This window comes from Wasmannia auropunctata, unplaced genomic scaffold (genome assembly GCF_000956235.1).
Source record: "Wasmannia auropunctata unplaced genomic scaffold, wasmannia.A_1.0 LD336069.1, whole genome shotgun sequence".
Classification (NCBI taxonomy): Eukaryota; Metazoa; Arthropoda; class Insecta; order Hymenoptera; family Formicidae; genus Wasmannia; species Wasmannia auropunctata.
Window position 1 is genome coordinate 642,339 of NW_012026821.1, and position 23,505 is coordinate 665,843.

Sequence of the window (23,505 nt, forward strand, 5' to 3'; positions counted from 1 at the left end):
TTTTCCGCGATGCTGATTGGTTGTTTCGCTGCGCTTACTTCGCGTAAGCGGCTGACATTGCATTTTAACAGTTGTGTGTATTGAGGTTGACGTAATTGTAAATTATAGTAAGAAGCGTTAAATAGTGCGCGCGAAGCGCGCGTTTGTAGTGCTAGTAATTATTAAATTTGGTATTAAAATATATTTGATTTTGGAATTTTGTCAATTCCATCATTATTAGACTTACTATGCCTCTTGATCTATAACCGAACAAAAAAATGCTAAGCTATTCGATTTATTAGCAGCTAAACTTTATATATTATGGTAACATGCTATAAACTTTTGTCAGATGTTTCTCTTTTGTATGCTGAGCGACGGTATGTACAATCAGTTTCAACAAGTTCAAACGTTTCATATCGTTATTTTCGTGTGCTAAAGTTTGCTCCTGGACTCTAGTCTTACGTTAGAATTAGGAAAGTTTAATCGAAACTATAGGGCGGAAACTTGTCGAACGCTGGAAAAACTTTCGCGGCAGGACGCGTGATGACCATAGCAAATTTAACCGTCGGTGGAAGGTGTCACCCACCAGCTGACGTCTTCCGCTAGTCTGGAACATTGAAAAAAGTGAATTGTTTTTCGACCCTCCTTGAGAAGAAAATCAATTCCCAAGGAACACCATCGCGAATGAGCCGTTACGGCAAGTGTAGAATAACACATCTGATAAAAAGATTGGAAGATTGATTTGCTACGACATTTTTGCGAAGAAAACATTTTTAAATTGCCTGTGGAAGTTACGATTTAAAGAACATTTTCGATCATTTTACATAAGAATTTCCTAAATATGAAAAAAAGATAAGTGTCAAAAATTTTTAATTAAGCTGACAGGGAATTTTCGTTAATAAATTTGATAACATAGCAAAATAAAACACACAGAAAACGAGTTACGAGCATGTCAGAAAATCTCTGTCCGTAAATTATTTTAAGTACAACTATTTTTAAAACATCAGAAGAAGATGTTAGATAAGTGCAAAACTTATATGTTATGTTTAAACGTGAATGAATACGATGGTAATTTTATAAAGCAACAAATTGGGAGCAAATGAAGTAATTACAAAACTAACATATGAAGAGATATATATGAAAAGAGATACTAATTATATGCTTTTGATTATACATTGTATTTTTTGTTTAAATGAAAGCTTTCAGATTTTTATACGGTATTGTACGTACAATACAATTAATAATAATATTGTAAAACAAAAGGCAAATAATTTGCAAGCAGTAAGTACCTATAATACAAAGGATTTACATTATAAAGTGCTTATAAAATTGCGTCTAATATTGGACTTTAATGAAAGCAATATATATAGAATACGATGTTTTAATGAATTTTCTGCGTTATTTAATTGTAATAAAGCGATAATAAAAGCCGTTTTATAATAAAACATTTCTTTTTATGAATAATAATGTCTTTGCTTATGTGATGTCTTTAGAAGCAATTGCATACTTAGAAATAGCAACTATTTCATTATCTTAAAATAATATATTCTTTAATAAGTTAATATTTATATATTTTTAATATATATGTGTATATATATATATATATATATATATATCCCGACTACAATTTCCAAATAAAATTTTACGAAGAGATTGATAGTATATTGACAAAAATTTATTATAAAACGGAAATGTAATAATATGAGAGACTGCATATCTAGTCAGGTACAGAAATAGAAAAGCGCAGCGCGATTCTTTGTCTTGTAGAATAAGAATATCTCGAAGGTGCGGCATACAATACTAAGAAAAGACCAAGAGTGTTCTGTTTCAACCACGTTATTAGATTAAATACCAACTCGTGCAATATATACTCGCTACTGTACGGCAAACGACAACCGCTCGCCGGTTAATCCGCGGGTTAAAGCAAAACCGTCTCCGCCGCCGGCACGGCGGAAAATTGAAAAGAGAGTCGGCTGACGCAGCTCGCCGTCCCAGTCCGCGAAATTACACTTGTCTGACTTCATTCTGGGCACAATAGCAACGAAGGTAGCAATGGTATGCGGGTTAATGGACAACGTTTAAAAATCCGTTATTGAAATTACCATTTGCGCATGACTATCTTCAAGAGCTTATGAACAAAGGATTGAATTAGAAATTGAATTCGAATTACAAATTTAACAAAAAACGATTTTAGTTAAACCCCTATTTTTTAATTTCTAAAAGTCTTATAATAATATTAATTATTTAATAATTACTAATTTACTGGCTGTAAAAGAAAAAAATAAAGTATGGAAACGAAAATTATTATTTTAAACCATTTTATACAAATAAAATTCTTACTCTAAAAATGATGTATTGGCTATTAACAGATTAATAGGAAAAAGTAATTATTAAACCACTTAGTTATTCTAATTAAAATTTACTATGTTTAGATTTTAAGTTTATTAAATAGTTTTATAATTTTTTATCTTACTTCTCTAGATAATTATTGTAGGCTGAATTTTTAGAATATTTGTTTGACTAAATTATCATCACTTTTAATTCTTTCTTGATGTACATACATATATGGAGCAAAACATATAATATGTGATAATTAAACTGGCAGTAGCTGTTACTTAAATTTTAATCTATTACGTATGAAATTTGCATACTAATGACGGTCAACGAAGTTATAAATAAAGCGCAATATGTCGGAAAATGGTAAGGGCGGTCAGTGGTGAGGACTCGCGAGCATTAGCGGTGTCTATAAATTCCCAACTTTGTAATGTAATTCAAACGGGACAAATGTAAGTTACTCCGACGCGGCGCATGGAATGATGTATTATCGGGCGTCACGTGCTATATAATTTATTATTCGTTTCTTATTATTCATTATTCAGCACATTTGTCTACGTTTGTCTCAGATTATAATAACAGTATTAAATCGATCGAGAATAGCAATTGCAGAATATGAATTAATTTATCAGCGGTGCACATTTTATTTTTATTAGGTACTTCCACATTTTATTAGAAAAGAATTAATTTCAAATCAATCAACGATTTTGTTAATTGATTCTACAGTTTTGAAATGCTTTTGCATAATGTAATAAGATATATCGAAAATGTTGTAATTATTGACAAATTGTAACATATTTAACTTTTTCCATAAAAGAGACATAAAAAAATTTGTGTGTAGGTATATATGTATATAGGGCGTTTTCTGTCAAAAAGGCCATCCCCCTACTCACTTCAATTTTTGAGATAATACTTTTAAAGGTCTTAAAATTTTCGTTGAAATGTTTATTTTTTGATACCGCCTTTTTGAAAATTCAAAAATGGTGAACATAGAATTGTGATTGGAATGGAAAAAGCTATTGAAAAAATTAAAATGAATAAATATGTAGAATATGACGTAATGGGTATCTGATCCAGCTCCAGATCGATTAATATGTATTTTCTCGTGCTTAGCACTACTCGCATTATTCGCATATACGCAGATTATACTTGGACTCCCCCCCCTCCCCCCCCCCACACACACACAAGGATCAGACTCACTGCGTCACATTCTGCACGTTTATTCACGATATCATTCATTTTTTCAATAGCTTTTTCCATTTTAGTCGCAATTCTGGCTTCATTTTTAAATTTTCAAAAAGATCATACGGTATCAAAAAATAGATTTCAATGAAAATTTTAAGACTTTTTAAAGTATTTTATCTCAAAAATTGAAGTGGGCAGAGGCGGGTGGCCTTTTTGACAGAGAACGTTCCATATACACATATATATATATATATATATATATATATATATATATATACATCCTTTCTATGTATGAATATAATGTGAAAAGAGGCGGAAATAAATTTTGCACGAGCAAATATATACTTTTTGCTCTTGTATGACCGCATTCGGTCGTTATCGATGTACCATTTTTACCCAAGTTGAGGAGGCAAAGCAACTTGTTGGCGTGCCGTGAAAAAGTTTTTACGGAATGCCCAGGCGACTAATGCCTATAGCCGAATTTATTCGCAGCTTTGGCCGCGTGAAACAGACTGCAGTTGGAAACACGTATATTCTACTTACTGCGAAAGTACAAATGTTTCACGGCACCTCGCCATACTTCCTTGGTACAACACCTTTGAATTATCCTCTATCTCGTTTCTTGCGGTATTTCGGCTAAAAAGGATATTTAAATTGTGTTTTGTTAAAAACTTTCGGGTTAGCTGGCTGTAAATGTTTTTTTTTTGCGCAATCTAGAAAGCTAGCAAAGTGTGAAAATTACTCTGGGATTTCGTTTGAGAAATAATGGAAGAAGTCCACACAGATGTATCAATAAACTAACTTTTCAGGTTCAGATGTGCTTCTCCCAAAGATAATTTAAAATTCCGAGGCATAGAATCAACAGGAATAGGGTATATAAATATAAGTGTCAGATACTTTAATCCGTTCGATACCGCCTCATGCGTTTTAATTAAAACTTCTCGGCTCGGAAAAGAAACTTTGATCGATTGCAAAAAGCGGATTACTTAATTCTGTAGAAAAACGAATATAAAGGAGACTCCAGTTCAGTCGACGAATCTTTCCTTCCCGTTTACTCCCGGATGAGCACACTTCCCTGTTGGCTCCTCCCTTTTCCCGCATCTCCTTCATCATCTCCTCGTCTGAAAGTTACACTGACAGGATCCAGTCGGAATATCCGAATCAAGTCCGCGAACAAAGGGAACAAAAAATCCTAGGAAGTTCTCGCGGCGCGGCGCCACATTGCGCCGTGCCGGTATGATGTCCCGAAGTCGAATTTATTCGCGGGTTAAAGCGTAAAATCGACCACCACCACTAGGCAGGCTCGAAACCGGCGAAATCGTATTACTCGATGAATATGCAGTACGATTTTGCGGCCGAAAGTTTTCAGTCGGTTGTAACTCGCCGTGCTGTTTCTGCTTCCGATCGCACCGTAGTCCCAGAACTGACGGCGACGGCCGGGAGATTCGCAGAGACGTATTCTAATTAGGACAAAAAGTGGAATACATCACGCGGCTGTTCCCTAAATCACACCCGTACGCGAAATACCGTTCGGCTTCTTAATTGGTTCCTTTACAGTCGTTACTGGGCACTATTAGCTGCGGCAAGAAATCATTTAGGATCCAGAAATTAATTAAGAATCGCGTAGCGCGCGGACGGCAATTAATTTATGTCGCGAATTAGTCGGCTCTTTAAAAAACAACGGCAGTATAGGCCACTCAATTTATCTTGATATTTTAAGGTGCAGTGGTATGAGAAAAGTTAATTGATGAATTTTCGATATTTTCGAAAACAAATATTACATAAAGTACTATCAGACGAGAAGATAATTGCTCGATATATAACATTTTCTAGCAACATCTTTTGAAATATCATTTCGAACATAGAGGTATGTCCACTGAAACATTTCTATTCAAAATTGTGTTTCTTCCACAATTCCAAACTAATGTTTTTTTCAGTGATTATAGTCTATAAAATGTCAATAAAATTGAATGCAGTTTTGTTTTAGAAAAAATTAAAAGCCTTTAAAGTTTTAAAGTGAAAGAACGAAACAAAAATTATTTTAAAAACAACTTTTTTATTGTGAACTATGTTTTATACTTGTTTGGTTATACGTATTGATTACTGCTATTAAAATGAATTTGGTGATGTATGACAAATAATTTTTGATGATATTTATTCAGGCTTAAAAAATATGTGAAAATATTATTCCGAAATTTTTTTTTTTGAAAATTTTATAAGAAGATTTTATTCTACAGTTTTTCACGAGTAGTTGTATTTTCCATTGTACTTTTTTACGCTGTAATTTGTTATTTAAAAAAATAGAGATATTTTGATTTATGTATTTTACTAGTATTGTTCTTCTCGATCTTTTAGAAATTTTATATATATATATATATATATATATATACATATATATATATATATATATATATATATAGAAGTGATAAAAGAGGAAAATCTGTCCTATTTTATTTATATGTTTCGTTATTTTAGGAATTCAATTGACTAATTCTAAATAAAATTAGATTTTAGGATTTTATCCGTTCGAATAACGACAAGCATTCGAAGATAATTTGCCTCCCCGGGACATAATTCGATTTCTCTATCGTGCTAAATGTACCCTCGTTACCCAATTTCCCGATCGAGCTATCGCTTCGAATTACTATCTAATTCGTTATATTCGATAAAATCTATCGCTATCCATCGGCTAAAAAAATCGGCTAATAAACAATATAATAAAATTAAATTATTACAATAATTGGAAAGATATTTGAAACGAAATATTCTCAAAGAGCTAGAATATTTTTTAGGCATTCCCGTGAATATTATAAAAATTCCTTCAAACGTCATTTACAATTCCTCTTAGACAGTTATTTGCTATGTGAAGAATGCGTCTATTGATAAACTTATCAATTGCGATAGAGTTCAAAGTTCGAGTTCTCGCCTTCCATAAAGCGTCGACGAGAGGGAAATTCTTCGTGAGAATACGCGGCTTAAACGTGTGCATTTCGTTGAGGCGTGACCAGCCGAAATTATCGAGGAAACTGGAATTTCCCGGTCGGCCATGAGACGTCGTAAAGATATAACGTAGCGCGCTGGGGAAGGAGCTGAATATAGCTTGTTCAAGGATTTCTGCTTGGCAGTATGCAGCTGCAGCTCCTGTCGTAACCTACCTTCCCTACCTACTTTACCTTCTCGCCGCTCCTCACCTTCTTGTTGTTTCGTACACTCCGTGTCTCTCAACGTTGCCTCGGGGCCACGAAGTGGTCGGTTTAAACAAGGAGACCGAGTCACGGCAAGCAACGTTTGACTTTTTTTTTTAACTGAACGAATAATATAATGTCCTATAATTAGAATTGTGAGGCTGACCTTTTCCCACTGATTCTTTTCTCGAAATAATTTAATGCTCTATTTTCTATTCTTTCCCGAGTCGCGTGTACTGTCACTTTCCTTTTCTTCTGGATAACCCGCGCTACTTTTGTATAATGATTTCGATTTACCACGCATTTATTATATACATCTATCATTTTTTAAATGTTAAATCATATAGAGAATTGATAATTATCAGTGACTGTTAACTAATTGATCAACAATTAAAGGCGCAATCAGTCTTAACATATGTAAGAGACAAAGAAAATTTACATTCCTTATTATGACAGATTATTGTATAATTTTACATTGGCTAGGCACACGATTTTTGCTAACAATAATATATCAATTGTTTACAGTCTAATTCTTTGTGAAAGTTTTACGGTACAATTCGTATTACTATAATAATATAATTTAACTTTTAATTAATTTGATTCATTATCCAAATGCTAATGAATCTTTCCTTACATTCTATTGTGTGCATGTGGCTCTTAAAATTAATTGTTTATTAAATGAAATGCATAATTGACAAATACATCTTTCTGACGTATATAATAAAGCATGGAATATTGACAGTTTGGAAATTGTGCATTCATTTTCTTTAAAATATGCGCAATTTCATCTGAGCACATATAAAGTTTTGTGTCTCCTAACATTTGTTTTACATTTCAACTGTAAAATCCAAAAATCCGATTATTTCAAGCTCTTTACCTCTTCGAATATAATTACAGTTTATTTACGAAGCGTTTATTGTTTTGCAAAATTCGTTTATCATTCATCGTATTTAAGGATATATTCGTACACGAGATGAGAGGATATGATTTTGAAAAGGATGCAGATCGAATTTTGGAAACATAACTGCCTTACCGTTGGATATATTATTATTCGTGACTGTATCTCAATTTAAGGACCAATAATACGATATGTTATTTTCCCACTCGGAATAATAATGCGTACGCCAATGACAAAGAGACGAGCCCAGGTACATCATCATTATTATCACGAGAGTGTTGTCATCGGATTAAGACTCAACCATTCGCGGCGGTACTCATTTATTCCGCCGAGATTGCGAGAATTCAAAAAGATTTAACGTCGCATTACATTTAATTCTCTAACGCGTACAGCTCACGCGATATAAATTATACCTTAAAGTCGACTTTAACGTTAAGACGACTTTACATTTTTCGCGGATCCGGCTCTAAATCTGCCGAACGGAGCGCGTAACTCGCAAAATTAATGCGATACGAGAGAATTATTAAAACGAGTCTGTGCCTCGCACGAAAGCACGAGAGATAGTGGTGACGTTCTTCGAATCGATATGTCTCCTTCTCTCTTATTGAAAGCAAAGGGGGATCGAGAATCCGTTAAGTCCCAATTTTCATGCAAGAGTATTAATCTTTGGCTGACCCCTAATCGGCTTTTGTTATACAAACTCGCGTACTTCGCGGTGTACGTGACGCAAAATCGGTCCGGACTTACTATCGAGGGTAGTAATGTTTGCTCCATCTTGCCCGTTTCAGAGATTGCAATGGTCCAGCACCGATGCGCATCGCGAGCTTTGCTACTTGAAGGGGCGCAACGACGACGAGTGCCAGAACTACGTGCGAGTGTTCGGCAGGCAAGGTCCCGATCGCTTTCTCGTTTGCGGCACAAACGCTTACAAGCCGCTCTGCAGACATTTCACGATCAAGGTAAGCTCATAAGTTCCAAAACACACAGGGTGACTCTTAATTGCATGTCGAAACTTCAAAGAGTAAATTGAGAGAGGTTTCAGGAGGAAAACACAATTCAATGCTTTATACGTATATTATAATGATTTCTTATACATAATTTCTCATGCTTTCTTTTCAAAAAAAAAATTTTTTGAAAGTTGAATAATGTAGTTAATGGCATAACCATTTTGAATCTCTTTTTTAATTACATAAATCGTGTATGCAATCAAGCGTATCACAATAGTAATTATCAAAGCGCGTAAAAAGGAATTAATATTTATTTGATAAAGATAGTAGAAAATTATTGAAGTTATAAAGTTATAAAAAAGTTATGAAATAAACTTTTTATAAAATATAAAGATTATTTTTATTTTTTTTTAAATAAAATATCGTATTTTTATTTACATTTTTGATAGACACTATAGAGAGAAGCGAATAGATCGATATGTGTGTGTGTGTGTGTGTGTGGTACAATGTTATCAAAAATCATATAAACTTAAAATATATGTGTAGATATTTGTCAATTTTCGAACTTGTCTCTTTTAATTGTGATGTTTTAACTAAAAAAAATTTATATTTTATTTCACATTTTTATAATGATTACTTTTTTTTAATCACTATCGATAAGAAATCATCAAATAAATTCTATATATATATAGAATATTTACTTCTTATTGGTAGCAAAATGCTTCGAACATTTCCTTTCATTACAAATTAAAAAGAGTAAAATAATCTATGGCACAATATAAAAAATTTGTTTTATGCTTTAGATTTAACTGAAATATCGACATGCAATTAATGATCCCTATACTTTCCGACGTCGACACTCTTTCGCATGTCGAGAAAAATACGATGCGTATATCGTATCGTATAATACCAAGCGATATTGCAAACGAATCGGTTAATGTGTAGAAGAACGAGCGATTGACTTCGACAGGTAATTTTCTCGGAGGGATTCGAAAACGTACCTTGGAATTTAACCGCGCAATTGGTAAACCACATTTAACCCTTCGTGTTTGTAGAATATACGGGAATGAGACGCCCCAGGGTTACCGCAATGGCATCGTTATATCCGTAACGGTATTGCTAACATTTCCTGAAAGTTTCATGCAATTCCGGCGCATGGCTTTCAAATTACATAACGCTTTCGTCGTGCATACGTGCCGGACCCGGAACCTTTATATCGAGTTGCAAAACATTGTAACGTGGCGATAACTAATAGTTACATTTCATGAAATGATACTTCATTTTGTTGAGTTAAATTTGGTAGACATTGTGAAGTGTACAGTTAAGTAATAACGATTACTAATCTTCGCAGTTTATAATACGTTACAAAGAGAAGGGAGAGAAGAGCAGCATAGCTATACTAGTGGACAAAAATATATTTCGAAAATTAGTGTGATATCTTAAACATAGAGATAACGTATCAGTAACACGTTGATGTGAATATATTTAATATATTTAAATAAATTTGTACATGAAGAGAGCAGAAATATAGTTAAAAAATTATCAAAAGCATAAAGGGAAAAACACATAAAACGCGGAAACTCTCTACTTTAATAATTTTCTCTCTTGTTCTCAAGTACCTCAATTATTCGCTCTGGCAGTAATTTATAAAGTCTCTCTAGAATTTCTTTTTATTCTAATCTTACCCATTTTACCTCGCACATCTTTGATTCATTAATGGCTTGAAATTGCTTTTTACCAAAATATACAGTTTTTCCTAACATCCCGTAACAATCTACAATAATATTCAAATCTGGAAAACGTGCTGGCCATTCTAAAACGCAGAAACGTTTTTCTTCAAAAATATTATTTTACAACTTTTACTGTATGCACTACAGCATTTTTCTCTGTCCGACAATAAAACTTATTCTAACAATACGTTTCTCTCTTTCTTTCTCTCTTTTTCTTCCTCTTTCTCTCTCTCTCTCTGACTAATTTATTTTTAGATTTATTAAATTAATAACAGTAATTATTCGGTCTCCAGATGAATTTAAAATTAGTCTTCTCATTATTCTCTCTTCCGGTGCAAATAATCTTCATTCATTTGTTATCGTATCCGTGATAATTGTCATTGTAATTACGTAATAATGAAACATAAGTTGTGGTAATAGCAATTCTCAGGATCATTTAGATTGAATAGTTTTCCGTTTGTAGATGTCATGTTTCTGCTTTTTTTCTATTGGATATATCTCTTGTAAACCGCAAATAATAATCGGCTAGATATCATGCTGTCAGTGTCGATTCTTTTCTTAACCGTTTTTTTATTATATGTAGATGTTCAAACTTCTGAAGAACACGTCTCGGACAATTCTAATATTGGTTGAAACAACAACTTGTTGAACAATTTTTCATTGAATACGCGAGTTAGAAGCGATTTATAAAATTACTTCTTTCGCAGAAAGTACATTGTAAGAATGCTTTTCTATTTATCACAATTTTAATTGCAAAGTTCGATTCTTTTCCTTCGGATTTATTCAACTTGGAAGGCAAAGATTTCCCGTGGCACTTAGTGACCGTAGTTAATTCAAAACGTGTAAATGAGTAATTGAAAAAGGAAAACGATTAGAATGAGTTTTGCGCGAGTAGGTGCTCTCTGTTGAATATAAGTAAAATTACAAATATCCAATAAGTTTTCGATGTGGCGCTCCGAAAGTGGCGCTTGTACATGTAGAGCGAATGCAGCAAGACGTTGCGGCGCCCAGCGTCTTAATAATGGCATGTCGTGGAAACGCGTCGTCATGGTGGAACGACGACCAACGTGGGCGGTGGATAGTGCAAGAGGGAAAAAAAAAAATGGGAAAAGTGGCGCGAGGGCGTGATTTATCTGCTCGTATATCTTTTTCGTCCTTTTCTCCTTTCCCTTTCTCTCCCACTCTCTTTCTCTTCCTTTCTTCCGATCTCAAACAGATGACGGGATTGCTGCAGGTGCACGGAGACTCGGTAACTGGCATCAAGGCAACGAGATAAGGGTATATCTTTGTTCGGATGCGTGCATGCTATGCTTGAATCTGCACTTAATGCGAATAAATTATGGCATTATAAAATACTAAACGAAAAAGAGAGACAAATTATTTAGCCTGTTTATTGAACGAATATAATAGAAAAGCGTTTTAATTGTCATGGGAGTACTAATTATTAAATATTAAGATTTTAAATTTTTATAATACTTTATACATAGTGGGATTTTGCTACTAAATTCTTACAAAAGTAGTGCACTACTACAAAAAGATACAAATGTTCTATCTGAAAATATTTCTAACCTTTTCTATTTGAAAATATTGGTTCTTATGATTACACGTCATATCCGTAGATGAAATATATGTGAAAAAGATTGTTATTAACATTTTACCTTGAAAACTGCCACATACGTGCAAACATGATTAAGACATGAAAAATCATTGAAAGACATTACTCCATCTAAATATCATTATTTCATCTTTTTTAAGAGAAAAATTATTTCTTCTTTTACGATCTACTTTATATGCGCCTTTAATAATTGTGACTATCCAATTCAAATGAAAATAATGTCTGATTTTCTCACATAAGAGAAATAAATAATTAGGATTAGACGTTTACATCCAACATTAAGTATGAGTAACGGATGCGAAGATTAGTATCGAAAATCCACGTCTATCGTGTGTATGCGCGAATGGCAGTGACATACCTACGTGGTATGAAATTCGAATGTTGCCGAGATCTTCCGGGGTAATCAACCGGTAGAGCTTCTAAAGTTCTCGGGAAGACGTATCGATGAGTCTTCGTGGAAGTAACTAGCGTCTCCTTAGGACATCATGATACCTTATCATTCCGGTTCCTGAGCAAAAGGGAATTTATTTTCCGGCGTAATACCCCTCGATCCGTGATGGAAAACTGATGCGCCGCCCTCTCACTTCTCTCACGCGAGGTCTAATTCTCGCGTCCACGAAAGCCGGCAATTTTTACTTCCGTATTATGCGCCATTAAAAACTCATCCACTGCAACCGCGTGCACGGTGGCGAATAAATCATACGCAAAGTAGGTCTGCTTTTCGCCGGAAGTTTTCAGTAAACACGCAAGATTTACGTCACGAGAACTTCTGAAAGAAGAAGAAAAAAAAAAGAAAAAATCGAAAATTTCGCCGAAATAAATTTCAACGCACGATTCGACGACGTGACGATGCAAGATCGCGCTGTTTACAATTGCAACGATCAATACGACGCAAGATACGTGGAAAAAATAGCGCAATACTCGCAACAAAACTCGCTTCACAGATGGAGGATTTTGCTGTTCTACTTTTTCATCACTATATTGCGACTCACTACGCGAACATATATAGGAGCATTTTTCACATTGTCATTTTTTTAGAATTTATTGAAGATTCACATACAGCAGAAATAAATTTCAAATTTCATACTACCTATAGGCTTCTAAATTTATCGATCAACAATTACTATTTATTCGCACAGTATAAAACACGCGTTATTTTATATAGTGGAAAATATTTTACATATTTCAGACTCGATTTCGAGCATTTTTCCTTAATCTACAAACTTCAAATATGTGATTTTATCACCCACATGCAGTTTATTAAACTCGCACCAAATGACATTGAAAATTGAGATTTTATTATGTGATTAAACAGATTAGTACTCATGTGTGATGAGAATCATACTTTATTTTTCTTGCTCGAGTTAATATGTTAAATTTGAATGATAATTTTTGTCTCACTTTACCATACGACATAAATCATCCAACAAAACATATACAAACACAAACAAAAAAACGTGGATATTTAAAATATTTAAAAATAATAAGAACGTCATTAGAGCTATTTATTAAGTTACATAAAATATCAAAATTATTTTAATAACTTTTTAAAACAGAATATTATGTACCTTTATTCAAATTTAGAAACAAGCTGTAGTAGAAACGAATTTATCTTTTTATGACAAAATTTACGTAACTGATATTATTAATTTCAAAATCCATTTTTCTCATAAATGAAATTTTGTAAAGATATTTTACATCTTTGACGTACATACATCAAAGTATTTGAAAATACATATATGATTGTTGATTTAATTCTAACAAATGACGGTTTAAATGTTATTGCGATTTAAATAAATAATAATGAAACATTTGTTACAGTAACAGAATTATTTTATTCTCTTGACATTTTCCTGCTGCATACAATAAAAACATATTCAACGAAAGGCATTTTCCTAATTATCCGTCAATCTGATGTACAATAAAAAAAAACTCTTTGTATAAAATTAGATCGAGAATATAAAATACAATCTGTTACATTAAAAATTTATTAATAAATAGCTGTTATATTTACAAGAAAATTTTTTGTAAATATTCGGATGATTTAAATGGTATATTTAACGGGCATTGCCGAGATTAAAAACGATTATTTATTCGCGTAAACAACTCAATAATTGAATATTTTGAAATGGAATCTTTCAAAGTTATACAAACCAAATTACACTGAAATGTACGATATGATTTGGAAGCGTAATATTATGTCTTTAACAGTCTTGAAACACGGGAGATATCTAACACTATAAAAAGAGTAAAAGCCATACTATGAACTATTAATTGAGCCGGGAACAAAGCGAGCTGTGGTTATGAAAAAAAGATTAAGAATATGACCGTAACATCACTTTTTTGCTGTTTTTTTTTCTACAGTGCTAACCAAGAATTGATTTTTTTATGGTAACCATTACCACACTGCCGCGCGCCGTACCAGTTACTCTAATCAACAGTCAGGTTAATATCACATAATAACAACGATGGCAAAAGAAACAATGGTTTTCTTTATAATGACAATATTAACTTCTATTTTATTATAATTATTCCAATTATATCTTTCAGAAATGAAAAACACTTTTATAAAACATGTCTATAAAACCATATGTAAGAGTAACGCCAGAACTTGAACAAGTAACGAATTAATCACGAATATATTTTTTCATCGAAATAACGAAAACAAAACGCGAAGTAGATTGTAAATAAATTGATTGTTATAGGTAAATGTCGATTCGATTAAATCAAACATGTGCTTGGATTGTAATTTTAATATTCAAATATAGACATGTGTCCAATAAATCATGTTACAATCGGTGGAAAAAAGCGACTGTAGAGAAGAAGAACAATGTGAAAAATGCCGAATAAAAATAAATAAATTTTTATTATTTTAAAAAAGATTTGAACAAAAATAATAGAAGTATGTAAAGCAATGAGAATAAATTGGTAATTTTATAGCGAAATATTCTGCTGTTTGTATATATCCCTAAGGAAAGATTGTCGCGCGTTAATGAAAAATTTGCTGGCGCAACGAACTTCTCACGCACGATATTGTAACGATTTTCTTTTTAATCCTTATAAAGCAAGTTTGTACCTACCCGCAATAACATGAATCTTTTATGCCACGAAGCATATCCAATCGACGCACTCTGTGCAGTCGATGGATAGCTCAATTTTTACTCGCAACGGATGTACGCGCTCGCCGTGATTTCGAACGTGAATTCGAACAAAGCTAATATCTCACAGTAATCGAATAAATTTCCAATTCTAGCCGCCTCATTTCATGGCATTCTATTATGGAACGGCAATGAGACTATATAGCGAAGTCCTGATGCAATGAAAGATGGAGCCAAAGTTCGTTGATATGTTAATAATCGGCTTTCAATCAAATAATTCATCGTTTTAACACATTTTAAGAACGTTTGAAAAATAAATTCGATGTAAAAATATATTCCCAAGATGAATACATTTTTTATTGCAAAATTGTAAACAACTAAATAAAGAAAATTATTGAATAAAATATAACCGCACGGACAATACAGATAATAAAATAATGAATTTAATGTGCATGAAGGTCTTTAAAATTTAAATTTATTTATAATTTAAAATTTCTTTTATATCATTTTATATACGTATATTTCATTATAAATACGAATAATTGAATATGTGTATATGTATACATATATGTATATTATAAACCTTTTATAACATTCTGAAAAATTTGTGTAGTTTCTGTTGCAATATATTAAAAAAGTCATCTTATAAGCATGTAAAGCATTACCTATTGATTGAATTTGTTAAAAGAAATATACGTAAAACTATAACTTGCGTATCACGTAACGCTGTAAGCATCCAATTTGGACGTCGTACGGAAGCGTCAATCTGTTCTAAAAATAACCGAACTGATATTCCTCGACGAAATCTGAAGGACTCATGATAGAGTAGTGGGTGGAACAGATCTCAATTGTCGTTTCTCGCCTAATTCTCACGTCCAGCCGAGAAAATTCGACCTGTGACTTCTATTCGAGTCACGGGTCTGATATGGCATCCGAATGTGAGAGTCGTCCGCTTTTGGTCCATCTTCTTCCTCTCCCGAGTCGCTCCTTCCGCCTCGTTTTCAACCATCACGGTCACACCTTCTCCTCTCGTCCTACCGTTCTAAAGCGTTCTCTCTCGGTACGCCTTTAATGCTCTATTCCCAAAGCATCTATTTCCGTGGCAGTCCTTTAGAATTTCTTTCGTTTCCCGCGCTACGCCCTTGCTACCGCTTGTCTTTGTGTTTCACCGGAATTCATTCGTCCCACGCCATTCCAGACGAGACACGGCAGTTTAGTCTCTTTTTCTGTCCTTTTTTTCTCTCTTTATCTTTCTTTTTTGTATTTTTTTTTACGTATTACTTTTTCGCATTACTCTGCCCGGATTCTTTTCCCTTCGATACCCTTCGAAATATGCGTATGGCACTCAATGTAAAATTTGTCCAATGTACGAGAACAAAATAATTTGTATAGTTGCATGCAAAAATAAAGTTGACGCAGTGTATAGTTCCGAATTTTTCAAAAAGATATGAAAATTTAAAGTGACATACATATATGCATAACACTATATTCATATTCATTATCATTTTGATTTAAAATTTATATGAAAAAATCGAGACGATTTGCCTATGAAAGTTAATTTATTTAATATTGATATTTGGTTTTGCGTGCATACGCGAGAAGGTTAATATAATTTATAGATTTTCTTTCAAAAGCAAATAAGTTTATTAAATTCGACACATGTTATTAATATGTTACTAATTTAGAACATTAAAATTATATATTTTTCTCTCGTCAAAAGAAATAATTTTTGTTTTATTATATATGCTCAAAGTTTTTAGGTAAATATATATACAATATATATTTTAATTATTGATACCTTCTTTCTTTAAATTTAAATTTCAGATTTATCTAAATTTAATATAATCTTCAAACAACAGAAGACACAGACTATTTGTATTCAACTACGTAGAATATTTTTGTCTCTTTATACATTGAATATATTTTACACTATGTGGCCAATCGATATTTTTAGAAAAACACTTCGTTATCCGAGCTTAATTCTGTATTGCCGCTCACGTATTTTTGTTTCTGTCGCATATAAATTGCGTTCAAAAAATTGATGATTATACAAGTTGATGCTCAAGTAGAAGGCATTAAAAATATTTATTGGATAGTTCTTATTCTCTCTCAATTTTTGGATCGAAGATCCCCCTTTATCAAATTATGAATGGATATTAATAATTTTTGGATTATGTAGTAATGAAAAACGCGATTAAAAGTAAAGTTTCTTTCGCTACTTAATCATTTCTCAAAAGCATAAGAATAATTTTGCTTCTTATTTAATTTTATATGATTTTTACACGTTATTAATTTCAGAATTGGATTTAAGAGATTCGGGGCTAATTATAATGTTTCAATTAGAAAGCTGCAATAAATAATGATCTTTCTTATACTGATCTTCATTATACTTATCATAGAATTAAATTTTAAATAAGAAAGTTATTCTGTTTTAATCTTTTGTGATAATTGCGAATTGTAACTAATATGGTCAACAAATGACTATTTAGCTGTATAATTATTATGTTTTTACTTATAACTTTGTGTAATGAAAAAGGCGAATTTATTATATTAATCTGAAATTAAATTTACATAGTAATGAATTATTTAATTTTTCACGAACGATTCCAATATTTAATCTTACTTCTTCTTCTTCTTTGTCCGATTTATGCTATACATTAATTCTTGATCTCTTTAATCTACTCTCTCTACGCTTCCGCAAATTCGTCAAATGCTCTTTGTAAAATAATTCAAGTTGCATCTTTCTTTGCCTCTTTAATCTTACCTTGGTTCGCGAATGATGATATAATCTTTTTTTCGGGTTTAGCAAATGGAAGTATTGTTAATACATAGCTTTTCAAGTATCGTAAAATAAATGTAGAAAAAATTAAATTTAATTTAATAAATTGTACAATATTTTTTTACTTTTATTTATATATTAAATATTTTTAAAAATTATCAAATGTGTCTTGAGCGTCTCGCTGATTAATATATCTTTTACAAAATGTTTTCGTTCTCTATTTTTAAAAATAATAATTAGCTGTTAAATTTAACAATTTTTCTTTGTGCCTCCGTATATGACTGACCTATTTTTACTCGAGTTGCTTTGATACTTGTGTGCTGGGACAGTACCTTGTTCTGAAATTTAACATGCGCTTGCTAAATTATCCGCACGTTGATGCGCCACTTACATCCTACATTTCCTTGCGCCGTGGTTCTTTTTCATCTTCTCCCGCGTATCTCCTCGTCTCCCGCGTTCTCCACGGTGTCGTTGGTGCAAGTACGCGGCCATGTACATTCGCGCGAAAAATCGGGCAAGTACTGTACTATCACATGTTATACCCGCTTCGTTCCCGCCGTTGCGCACGTACGCTACGATAAGCTGCTTCCTCGTCATCAAGAACCGCGACATCGCATGTATTTTTATGCCGGTGATGCCCCGTAGATAAGCTCAGCCAACGAAAGTGTCCAACGAGATATTTTCGCTCGATACTAGCGAATGGAATCGTTCCGCGGAACTTTATATTTGCTCTTGTGTCGTAGATGTCCTTCATATACACGTATTTACGATACGCTAAATTACTTGCAATACTAGGAAATTTATTTAGCTTACTGCGGACTGTTGCAGCAGCAAAATGGAATCTCATAAATAAATGCACGCAAAATTTCTGCTCGACTGGCACATCATGTTTTTGCGACAAAGCTTTCGATGCTTGTGGTATTGATTTTTCCGTTGGCGAAAATTTAATGAAATGCTCAAATACGTGTGAGAAAAATATTAAAAAATTAAACAGCTGTGTTCAGTTAGTCAAGTGTTATTTCTAAATTGCTAATTTTTGTGCATTTCAAGTGAATTTTTATTAGTTCAAAGTAAAAAAAAAATAACATTAATAGCATTAAAAATTATTATAACAAGTAATGAATTCAATCAAAAAATTTCCCTAAGAAATTAATTGAATTTATTTAAAAAACCTGTTGTTAAAATATAACATAAACATACTTTTCTCTTGCATTATCGAATATATAATTTTTTGTAATATAACGTTCTCTTCTTTTAATCAATAAAGTACGACAAGGTATATCACGTTTCAGAGAAAATCAAATGTAACATGATAAAAAAAATATCTTACGCGGGAATCGATATTGGAACAAATAAACGTAGTTTATACGTATCTGTCAAAAGCTTGAAATGCAGGTGGAAATATACGTTGGAAACAAAGTAACTTTTTTGTGAAGTGTATTCATGTTGAAAACTCACGCTATCACGTATCCAATTTCACGTCCCACAATTTAAATTTCAACCACTTTTGCTTTTTTTATATTTTCTGAAGTTTCCTGGTTTTTTCTACAAATAATAACTTTTAAAAAAATACAGCACTACAAACAATATATAAGCTTTCCTTAAGCAAAATTTCTTGTTGTTAGGATGATTTTTTCAACTGCGGCATACCTTGAAAATGATGATAATAGGTCGCGAACCATTTGTAGAGTATGTTTTATGAAGTAGTACATTTTATATACTTGTGGTATATTTTAAACTAACGTTTTGACGATTGTTACTATGCTCTATAACTTATATAGGGCTAAAGAGAAACGTGCGGTCCATTCTAACGCTACGTAACATCTTGATGAAACTAGTTTCTATATATTTAAATTAAAAATACACACTCTCTCTCTCTCTCTCTCTCTCTCTCTCTCTCTCTCTCTCTCTCTCTCTCTATCGTTTAGTCGAGTTGTATCCCCTAACGATGCTGGACATTGTAAGACCTAATAGACAGTTTGTGCAGAGAATATTGATTGAAATCAAATTGTACGAGGACCGCGTTCAGCCTGAATTTCTGAGCGAACAAGCACGGAGTATCGCCGATTCATGCTGACTTGGCATTTATCGGGTTCCTTCCGACCAGATTTGCTTAATGATTTTATCCTATTCATAAATGATCCTCAGAATTTTTCGAAAACAATTTATGCGTAAGTACATGTTACCTATATCACGAAAACGCATGCGATGCAAAGATTAATGTGATCCAATAATGGACGTTGCCGATAAATATCATATCATGAGATTTTGATGCCCTACAATTTCGATTGATACCCATAATAATAAATCTTATCGAATAACCATTTGGACTTAATGGTTTTCCATTTTTCTGAACTGAAATTCGATGCTCTAGCGTTTCCGTTTCCGAGCCGAGCTTTCAAACTGTTTCCTGTTGTATTCTCTTTCTTTACCCTGTTCTAAAGCCGAGATGAATTTTGGCCAATATCTCGTTCGATATAATAATTTTTCCAATAAAAGAGCTAGTGACATGCTTGCATCTGAATAAAATACTTCTTAAATACTGCGCTTTGGAAACGCTTTGGCGCTGGGACGAAAATTTTTCTCGACTTTGCCGTTAAAAGCTACGTAACTGTAATATAAAGAATTTTTTAGTTAAAATAGAAGCGCTTCTTTATTTTCTAGAGAGATCTTGAAAAAATATCAAAAACCGTTTTTCGAGAAACGAGAACGAGTGTTCTCTATGGAAACAGTATTCGCAGTGAAGCATTTTCAAATTAAGAGACATCTTGTGAGCTAAAATATTCTTTAAAGATATTAAAAATATTTATTTAAATACGAGAATTAACACAGAAAATCATAATTGTTTAATTCGAGCATCTTGGTTTTTTTCGTGAAGTATACCTGTGAACAATGGCAAATTAATAACACAATTTTTACAATAAAACTAAAGATGAATTATTTAAATAATAATAAGTAAAATTGGTGCCGAAAATAATGTTCTCAATTATGAACGTCTACTAAAAATGAATCGTATTGATCTCTGGGTACTCGTGATAAATATATAGAAAGGATATGAAACAAGATTTGAAAATGCATCAGCCGCTATTTTACGCGCTTTAGTGTTATTTTTAGAGCGACGAAACTGTTTCTCTATTTAAACTTTTCTTTATTATGAATACATTTGATGCAAATTTGAAGTTTCTCATGTTGTTGTCACATTTTCTATAACGTGAGTTACACAATTTTTGATTCAGCCAATAAAATATTCAAACTTACATTTCACATACAAACATACGTGGTGCTTAGGTATATCGACTCATATATTTCTTAAGTTTTTCTTGAAGTACGAAAATATAACTATCGCATGCCCACACGAGCATATACGCATAGTTGAGAAATAAGCTTTTTAATCGAAAATTCGCTGTTAACGTAATTTCGATTTATGTTTGTAAGATACTAGTAATCCCGAGAGAACCATTGACTAAATAATTCGAGTACCTTTCTCTTTTTGCTTGTATTACATAATGTGATATAGTAGATTGCTGACGTTCTACCGACGTCTTATTATTCATGGTTTTAACGTCTTCGTTCATTTTGCTCGTGAAACATCGTGGGAGCGTAAAACCATATTTCCCCTACCGTTTAATTAGATTTGAGTTAATCGCATTCTCTTTTCCGAATACACAAATTGGGGAAAGTACATACATATAAATGCCTGCTTCCTGCGGTATTCTGTTTCATCTATTTTACTATCTCGTGGGATCGGGCTAACAAATCTCGCCTCGTATTTTCGTCACGGTTTATTCAGACGTAGTAACATCGCTTCCCATATGTCAGCTGTTGTCGGTATACATGTTCCAAACATTTTGATTTTGACGTTTCTCGATGTTACGCATGTTCCGCATGTTGTTTCGATAAAAAAAAAAGGTATTTACGATTGTGCTAAATTTCGATAGCGAATATTTGTCTTGTCGATTTTAAAAAATTTTTTTGAGTAAATTTAAGCGTTCTCTTTGTTAGTTTTGTATTTTAAAGTATTTTAAACTATTGTAAGTAAAAATTTTGGAATATCATATTTGTTTTCTCATAGATTACTTAATCTGAAGATTGTTACATTATTAAATTATATAACTTTATTAAATATATACATTATTAATGAAACTCAAAATTGCCAACAAACTGTCGATGTATTTGACACTTACAACAAATCTTGATTTAATATTAGCGTGATCTTTTTAAACTTTTTCTAGTCGTTTACTTTGTCTCTGTATATACGTGAGAATATACTCGTGAGCTAAACTCTGAATTTGTCCGTGATCCGTCAACGTAAGATTATCTATCCATTGTAGCGCGCAGTTACGTCCTATAGTTATTGTATCCGTAACCGGCTTGTCGCATGTCGATCCCGAGTAGCGCTATGAAGCAGTCATAATCAATCATGCTACATGTATCCAACTTCGCATATACTGAATATGCGCAAAATAGTGACAACGAACATTTCCCATCCTTTTCAAATAACGTAATATTTCCTGTATTGCCAAAGTGTATTGCCAAATATACTGGCAATGGAGAGGGCCTCATCTTAATCATCTGGTACGTCAATTATTCTGTATATAAGCGAGCATAATTAATAGGAGATGGCAAATGACAGGTGATTCAAGCTTCGACCGCTCACCAGTAATCGTAAACAGACGTACACTCGAGATATAAATCGCAAATCATCGTCCTAACTTCATCGACCTATTGCTTAGTGAATATATCGTCGCTCGTTATACGAACGTGTGATTTATGATGTTTGAAACAGTCATCACGTTGCTTCTTGTTCCAGTGAAAGAAACATTTAATTGTGAAATTGCAAAACAAATATTTTATGAAGCAAATTGTGCAGCAATGCTTATAATTCGTGTTTATAGTCTTTTTTTATGAAAAAAAAAAAAAAAAAAAAAAACAGTTACATTGAGAAGTCTGACTATTCTTTTCTCGCGATTTTATTCTATCGCTGAAACGTACACACAAGGCTATCTTGATGAATCTTCTGTATTTTATCCGACGAAACTTTAACTGCTACCCATATTCGATAACGATAAATCAATGTTCATTCGCGTAGTCGTTAGAAATATCGATCCCATTACCGTCGCAAGCAGCTTTAGCCAAGCACATTCTCTTTTTCGTCCCTCGACTATTACCCTTTATCGTGCAACGAGATAATTCAAAGCGACTGCTGTAACTCGCTCCGGTGAAGTAATTAGTATAACGAGTAAAAGCCGGGAGTCCGCTGGTTCGTGCGACACGATCCGTGCTCTTTTAATAACTACTAATCCGCTAAAAAGTGAAACGAACGAAGAACAAACGAGTTATCTCGCGTAATCGGGACGAGAACCTGTGTCGCTGATTTATTCAGTCTTTAATGTGAATCTTTAGACTTGTGACACGCAGTTTTCGTTCGCTAAAGGGGAATGAAACGCGAGCGTTTATAGCGTTACGTTTGTTTCGACTGCATTTAAATCCTTTGACCTATACTAAAGCACTGCAGTGTTGATCGCACGAATATTACAATATTGTTCAAAGAAAGAGGATATTTTGCGTGTGCTATCAAAATGATAAAAGCTTTTATATTGTAATTCTATTTGTATTGTATTTGTCACGATGTTTAAATATCAAAGATAAAGTTAATAATGAAGGGGAAAAAAATTGGAAAAATTATAATTATAATAAATCACGTATATATTGTTGTAAAGTATAAAGGTTGTAAATAGAAGTCGAAATGGCATAT

General features: G+C 32.8%; 1 protein-coding gene and 1 long non-coding RNA gene across 3 annotated transcripts in view; one reads left to right on the plus strand and one right to left on the minus strand.

The window, feature by feature from the left end:
- LOC105450002 (semaphorin-1A-like) overlaps positions 1–23,505 on the plus strand; it is a 204,588-nt gene that overhangs the window by 141,535 nt on the left and 39,548 nt on the right. For both annotated transcript variants that reach the window (XM_011689537.1, XM_011689538.1), the window contains exon 5: positions 8,370–8,540. In XM_011689537.1, coding sequence (XP_011687839.1) covers positions 8,370–8,540 — 171 coding nt within the window. The remainder of the gene's footprint in view (positions 1–8,369; positions 8,541–23,505) is intronic.
- On the minus strand, positions 20,537–23,377 carry LOC105450001. The gene is made up of 2 exons (XR_974412.1): positions 21,438–23,377; positions 20,537–21,367 (listed from the first exon to the last, which is right to left on the minus strand). It is a non-coding gene; the product is annotated as an uncharacterized LOC105450001 (long non-coding RNA).